The sequence below is a fragment of the Saccopteryx leptura genome, chromosome 1 (genome assembly GCF_036850995.1).
Source record: "Saccopteryx leptura isolate mSacLep1 chromosome 1, mSacLep1_pri_phased_curated, whole genome shotgun sequence".
Lineage (NCBI taxonomy): Eukaryota > Metazoa > Chordata > Mammalia > Chiroptera > Emballonuridae > Saccopteryx > Saccopteryx leptura.
In genome coordinates, this window is record NC_089503.1 from 391,433,089 (window position 1) to 391,440,461 (window position 7,373).

At 53.2% G+C, this 7,373-nt stretch overlaps 1 protein-coding gene across 1 annotated transcript; it reads right to left on the reverse strand.

Annotated features, from left to right (window-relative positions):
• Positions 1–1,111: 1,111 nt before the first annotated feature.
• Positions 1,112–5,159, reverse strand: TUBB (tubulin beta class I). Its single transcript, XM_066359916.1, has 4 exons — positions 4,916–5,159; positions 3,503–3,611; positions 3,245–3,355; positions 1,112–2,966 (listed from the first exon to the last, which is right to left on the reverse strand). The coding sequence occupies exons 1-4, from the start codon at positions 4,970–4,972 to the stop codon at positions 1,909–1,911; spliced, it is 1,335 nt and encodes a 444-aa protein (XP_066216013.1). The 5' UTR covers positions 4,973–5,159; the 3' UTR covers positions 1,112–1,908.
• Positions 5,160–7,373: the final 2,214 nt, after the last annotated feature.

Sequence of the window (7,373 nt, forward strand, 5' to 3'; positions counted from 1 at the left end):
CGCATGCGCCTGACCGGGATCCACCCGGCATGCCCACCAGGGGGCGATGCTCTGCCCATCTGGGGTGTCGTTCTGTTGCTTCCAGCGCCTGAGGCAGAGGCCACAGAGCCATCCTCAGCGCCCGGGCCATCTTTGCTCCAATGGAACCTTGGCTGCGGGAGGGGAAGAGAGACAGAGAAAGGAGAGGGGGAGGGGTGGAGAAGCAGATGGGCGCTTCTCCTGTGTGCCCTGGTCGGGAATTGAACCCGGGACTCCTGCACGCCAGGCCAACGCTCTACCACTGAGCCAACTGGCCAGGGCCAAGAGCAGGACCATATAGCATCCCATACTAGTTACCTTGACCCTAAGCTGGCTGAGAAAAGCCACGTGGTTCCAGAAAGCTAGATCCTCATAACCCACAGGAATCCTGGGTGTGCTGCACTTGGGAACAGCAGCGAAGGCTGCTGGGATCCAATGTGGTTTTGGTTCAAGTACATTGTACACGAGGCCTGAAAACCTGCCATGTCCACAGGCTCCAAGGTGGTGCTGGTCTAGAAACCATTTATATACCATTTGACATACATATTTCCACATCCTGCTTCAAAGCCTATGCCTATCCTAGTTTAGGACTGGTGTTATTGGTGCCCTGGTCAGATAGCTCGGTTGGTTTAGAGCAGCAGTGTCTTGATACACAAAAGTTGCTGATCCAATCCCTGGACAGGGCACACTTCCTCTCTAAAAAAAGACTGGTACTGGCAAGTAGGGGCTAGTTTGGGTACCAGGGATTAAGATGAGGGTTAAATTTTAGGATAGTCTCATCCATTTATGGAGAACAAAACACGTGTTAAGTGAACCAGGCCAGCTAAATGAACACACATTGTTTTTCTTTTTTTTTCTCAATTCCCATTTATTTTTGGCTCTTGGGGCAATGTCATTTTATTTTCAATATGAAAAAAAGTTCAACACAAATTTGAGCTGTAGGATAGGACAGAACCAAGGGTGGTGGGTAGGGCTGGGGAAAGGCCATAGCAAAGAAATGAGATGCTGCCAGAAGTTAAGAGGGTGTCCTGCCCCCTCTCCTCCAGGGAATGACTCCCACGTGTAGGTGGCAGTGTGTCCCTTTTCCTACACCTATAGGACCCATACTCCTTTTTTGGGTAAGAAAAGGTAAGAGATGGAAGGGGCTTTTCTGGAGGCTTAGGGACCAAGGCTGTTCACGATTCTCCCCACTTGATTCTCTTCATCTAAGAAGGAAAGCGATTCAGTATGAAGGACGTGAAAGAGAAGGAGCACACTTGACAAGAGTGGGGCGAGCCCCTGTGATGGAAACAGCTCAGGACAGAGCTTGCAGACTGAAGGTTGAGATAATACTGTTAACACCTCCCCCAAAGCTGAGGGTGGCAGAGATAAAAAAAACAAACAAAGCTGGAAAGGACTTGAACAGCCTGAATCCCGTCGTCCCAAACTGCTCTAGAATGGGGAATCCCACCCCTTCCCTGTGGGGACTTCTACCCACTACAGTCAGCACCATTTCCTTTTCCTCCTGGTCACCACATGGGCTTGGGATGCCCGTTTCCAGCGCAGTTCTCCATGGACTCCGGAGGCGACCCCGCTTCTTGGGAGAATTATTTTGAAACAGAGAAGGAAATAGGAACTGGACAGAGGGGAGGGGCAGGTACCAGAAGGAAATACAGAATTACCCAGAAGAGCAGAAATACAGATTTCCCAGAGTAGAAAGAGAGGAGACATTCAACAAACGAGTATTTATTGAGTGCCTGTCATGAGCCGGGCACTGTTCTAGAACACCCCTAAAAGAAAAAAAGAAAAAAAAAAAAGGCAGAAGATGGAAATTCTAAGGGAGAGGACAGGGGCTGTTGAGGAAGAGGCCGACACGGCGGGCGGAGGAGCCGGGACATCGGGGGCGTGGCCTTAGGCCTCCTCTTCCGCCTCCTCACCGAAATCCTCCTCCTCCTCCGCGGTGGCATCCTGGTACTGCTGGTACTCGGAGACCAGGTCGTTCATGTTGCTCTCGGCCTCGGTGAACTCCATCTCGTCCATGCCCTCGCCCGTGTACCAGTGCAGGAAGGCCTTGCGCCGGAACATGGCTGTGAACTGCTCCGAGATGCGCTTGAACAGCTCCTGGATGGCCGTGCTGTTGCCGATGAAGGTGACGGCCATCTTCAGGCCGCGGGGCGGAATGTCGCAGACGGCCGTCTTGACGTTGTTGGGGATCCATTCTACAAAGTAGCTGCTGTTCTTGTTCTGCACGTTGAGCATCTGCTCGTCCACCTCCTTCATGGACATCCGCCCACGGAATACAGCAGCCACCGTGAGGTAGCGGCCGTGGCGGGGGTCACAGGCGGCCATCATGTTCTTGGCATCGAACACCTGCTGGGTGAGTTCGGGTACCGTGAGGGCCCGATACTGCTGGCTTCCACGGCTGGTCAGAGGGGCAAAGCCGGGCATGAAGAAGTGGAGGCGCGGGAAGGGCACCATGTTGACGGCCAGCTTGCGGAGGTCAGCGTTGAGCTGGCCCGGGAAGCGCAGGCAGGTGGTGACCCCGCTCATGGTGGCCGAGACCAGGTGGTTGAGGTCCCCGTAGGTGGGCGTGGTCAGCTTGAGGGTGCGGAAGCAGATGTCGTACAGCGCCTCGTTGTCGATGCAGTAGGTCTCGTCGGTGTTCTCCACCAGCTGATGGACAGACAGGGTGGCATTGTAGGGCTCCACCACCGTGTCGGACACTTTGGGCGACGGCACCACGCTGAAGGTGTTCATGATGCGGTCGGGGTACTCTTCGCGGATCTTACTGATGAGTAAGGTGCCCATTCCGGAGCCCGTGCCCCCGCCCAGGGAGTGGGTCAGCTGGAAGCCCTGCAGGCAGTCACAGCTCTCGGCCTCCTTCCGCACCACGTCCAGGACCGAGTCGACCAGCTCGGCCCCTTCTGTGTAGTGGCCCTTGGCCCAGTTGTTGCCTGCCCCAGACTGACCTGGAAGGGGGTCGGGAGGCAAGCTTGATTAGTCGAGTGACCCATACACACCTCATCTCCACTTTCAACTCTGGGGAAAACCTTCCTCTCCCCTCATCTATGACACACCCGCCCACAGTTTACCATGCCAGGCAGTCACGCCCTCCACCCTCTTTTAGAAATGTCAGAACACGGCCCTATAAAACACCTCCAGTACAATAATCATTTCCTAACTCGCTGTCCTCTTGGTACCCAAATGATTGGAAATGGTGACATCTATAAATATCTGTATAACTTACCAAAAACAAAGTTGTCTGGTCTGAAGATCTGGCCAAAAGGACCGGAGCGAACAGAGTCCATGGTACCAGGTTCTAGATCCACCAAAATAGCACGAGGAACATATTTTCCGCCTATAGGGAAGAAAAGTACAGGAGCGAAAATTGGCAGAATAGATTAGGGCTGGGTGACAGGGCAGCAGAGCCAGTCTTTACTGCTCCTCCCCCCCCAAGTAGTGAGAAATTAAACAGGACATGGCATCCGATCTTCCCCCCCCTCACCTGTGGCTTCATTGTAATACACGGAGATGCGGTCCAGCTGCAGGTCGCTGTCCCCGTGGTAGGTGCCGGTGGGGTCGATGCCATGTTCATCACTGATCACCTCCCAGAACTGTCGGGAAAGAACGATGAGCCCTCACTACCGATTACGCTCCTACCTCCACCACTAGACACTCCCACCGCCGGGGAAAGCCGGCTTGGGATGTGAAATGATGGGTCACCAGCTGGGAGGGCCTGGTGACCGCGGACACCGGTGGGTTGGCCGGAGTCGGCCGACTTGATTTACTAGAGCGCTCAACCCTCTCCTCCTGACGCAGGACACCGCCCCTTCCAGCGGCGCGCAAAGGGCGGGAGCAGCCCAAAGCCAGCGCCCGCCAAGCCGCTGACAAAGGGAGGCGTCGCGCGTGGGCGGAGCCGGGGCGCGAAATCAGCGCGCGAGGGGCGGGGCCTGGCTCGAGCCCGCGCGCCCCCTGGCGGCCGGCGGCGGCGCACATCGCCCGCCCGCCCCGCAGGGCCCTGCCCTTCTGCTACAACGTAGCGACCGCACTTCCTTTTCTCCCGCTACCCTGGAGCGCGCGCGCGCTAGCAAAAAAAAAAAAAAAAAAAAAAAAAGAACCCAAAACCTCGACCTCGGAATTTTATTCTTTGGATAGCTTCTCCCTCCTCTCTTGCTTCCAGTGAAGATGCTCTCCCTTTCTCCCACCATATAGTGCCGAGGGTCCCCTTAAAGAAAAGGACCCCCACCCTTTTCTTCTTACGTGTTTAAGCCCCAAAAGGGTCTCTTTAAGGGGAAAATTTTTTTAAAAAAAAAGCAAAATGAGTTCAGCTCTTATTAGCCTTGCAATCCACAAAAAATGACGGGTCCGCCGCTCGGGAACCACGGGGGCGCGCGGAGACCCTCGGTCCTTTGTGGAGGTGCCGGGCAGCGCAGCCCACCCTGGCGCACCCAGCTCGGGGGCCGGGCTCTGCAGCCGCACCCCCACCCAGCCTCGCCCCGTCCCCCTCGGGCTCGGCCTACGACACCCGCCAAGGGGGGGATGCACATGGGGAACCTGGCCGCGCTTTGTCTGGGCGGGCTTCCGCATCTGCCTTTCCTACCCCGGCCCTCGGACCGTTAGGAGATCCCCTTGAAGTCAAACCTTAGAGAACCTCGCTCTTCCCGCCCCCGCAGACCTCAAGGCTGCTTCTGACCGATTCCCCAAAACTGACTCTGCCAAGAAAAACAATTCCCCATTTTTTAAAAGCAAATGCTAGCTACAGATGCGTCTCGCACCGATAAAACTTCTTCTTGGCAAAGCTTGGCTAAGGCTGGAGACTGCAAACGGCCCACAACCACTCTTCATCGTTTATATCGGACTTTTTTTTTTTTTTCTTCTGCAAAAGAAATATAGTTAAAAACAGGTTTAAAATCCTTACCTTGGCACCGATCTGGTTGCCACACTGGCCCGCCTGGATGTGCACGATTTCTCTCATGGTTCAAATTACAATTTTTCGCTCGTCTCAAAGCGGGTATGGGGCAAGAAATACGGTTTTTTTGTTTGTTTTTTTTTCCCCTCTGCTGCTGCTCACAGGCTGGCAGAATGGGACGTGCCCCGGAGGCTGAAGCAGCACGATGCGAACGCGGCGGCAGGAAGGATCTGAGAGGGAGAAAGGAGAGGGCAGGGCGCGGAGGGAAGGCGGGCAGGGCGGGGCGCGCGTGCGCCGGCGGGAGGCGGGAGAAGGGCCCGCGCCGCGCTGAGACAAAGCCTCGGCGAGGCTGGTCCTGATTCGTCGGTGCTGGTCAGGTTGCCCACGCCCATTGGTCTCTGCTCGGCTGAATGAGCGCGGTCCTCTCTGGGAGTTGTAGTCCTCCATTGTTGTCCACACTGCGAAAATTAAGGGACGAACGGGTGGGCGCTGGGTTTGGGGGTTTTGGTTTTGGGGCGTTTTTATGAAAAATGACCTTGCGCAAGATGGCTTTCTTCTAGGACTCACTCTTTTATGCAAAAAGGAAGTCGTTTGCGGGGCTGCAGGAATTGGGAAGGTGGGGTGGCCACGCCCTGAAAGCTCCCGGCTGCGGTAGCTCTTGATAAGACTGGACTGCTTAGCTCTGCGAAAACTGGGGAGAAACGCGGCACCCTGCTCTGCTATCGAGCAACTGGCCCTTTGGTGACCGAAGGCATGACCTGCTCCCCCAGATAATCTCAGGAAGAAGGAAGAGATTGCCTTCCTGCTATCTCCTTGGGAGTTTTCTAATGATAATGTTTAGAAACAAAATTGCACCAAGGGCTTTGCAGAATAGAGATGTAATTGTCTGGAGAGTATGTTCAAAGAATAAATGGAATGGTTTAGACTGATACCTGGGATCTGTGAATCCAGAAGTCTCCGTCCGGTAGACGATCTGGGCCGAAGACTCTGGTTTTGTCGAACAGAGAGAGACGTTATGGGGTGAGATACATGCTAGAATTTCATTGTCTTTCCAGTCTGCCTTTGGCCACTTTGAGGAAGGCAGTGCTTTTCAGTACACCGATTTCCCTGACTAGATAGATGTCTAGCCATTGCAACCTTTCAGGAACCTCAGGATTTAAATTAAAAACGAGGAAGGGAGAAAATTAGATGGGCGCAAATCAAAGTGGCATACTTTTTCTCCGCAATTAACTCACTTGACACTGAGTGTCCCCCAAAACAGAAGCTAGGGATACACAAATGATTATGAATTAGCTTCCTGGCCTCTAGGACCTTGCAATTTGATAAAAGTGTATAAAAAGTAGAATGTGGTAAGCACTACAATAAAAGACGTGATATGAAGGTCATTGTTCACATTGGATTCAACACCCATCTCAATCATCTTACAAATAGCAGAAAGAACATCACGTTGTATAAGAAGACACCCCCCCCAAATAACTTAAAATATCTTTTAAGTGTTTTTAGGGCATCATCACAAAGTAGCTATTTTTATGGCAGTGGAGTTTAGAATTTAGAATCAAAGGACTTGTTTCAATTGTCCTCTACCTTGCATTAGCTGTAGGAACCTAGCCAAGTCATTTAACTTAGCAGAGTTTCAATTCCCTCTATAAAATCTATTTCTGCCTTTTTGATTGTTGTGGTCAGAATGAAGTGAGACAGCGAATGAAAAAGGGCTTTCTACATCATACACGTGTCAAAGTGTTACTATTCTCAGTATGAAATAACTTCAATGATTTTATCCTTTGTTCACTCCTTAAAAGACCTCGGTTAGCAACAACGGTTCTCTCTGTTGGCCTAGGCTAGGGATCTGCGCTTTAAGAAAACCTCAAACTATCCATCAGGGCTGTGTATTCTGAGGAAGGAAAAGACAAGACTTATAACTAAACCAGCAAATAAAAAAAAAAAAAAAAAAAAAGAACTTCTATCGCAGTGAGAAGTCCTCAAGCGCCACGCCCTCGGGATGTTCTCCAAACTGCAGCCTCCGGCCACGACGGCAACCCGCAACCTATTTTCATTTCCATGAGTCAGCAGCCACCATGCCTAGGAAGACTTAGAAAGGGCGCTCTAGCCGCACCAAACAGCATTGCGCAACAACTATGGTATGCCCCTCTAGGCACCAGCGAGACTCTGTGGTCGAGGTTTGGCTATCTGCGCGGGAAGTAGGCGGGTCTTTGGCGCTGCCCAATCGAGGTGCGCTATTCTTTGAGCGCTCGGAGGCCCCCGCCTTTCTAAACGGGTCCCAGACACTCGGAGAGCCGCCCCTTTGAGCTGCAAGGGGCGGGGCGGGGTGGAGGCGGGGCGTCGTCTGCACCGCGTGGGAGGGGGGAGGTGCTTCGCCAATCGGCTTGCAGCCTGGCCGATTGACAGCCGCGGGAACCAATCAACACATTGTCTCCCTCCTGGCCGGAGCGTTCGCGCCATCGGGTCG

Excerpts from the sequence above, each read along its gene's own strand:
- TUBB (XM_066359916.1), bottom strand. The coding sequence starts at position 4,972 with ATGAGAGAAATCGTGCACATCCAGGCGGGCCAGTGTGGCAACCAGATC. Across the intron at positions 3,612-4,915 it reads GCAACCAGATCGGTGCCAAG|TTCTGGGAGGTGATCAGTGA; the intron begins GTAAGGATTTTA and ends CTTTCCCGACAG. Across the intron at positions 2,967-3,244 it reads ACCAGACAACTTTGTTTTTG|GTCAGTCTGGGGCAGGCAAC; the intron begins GTAAGTTATACA and ends ACCCCCTTCCAG.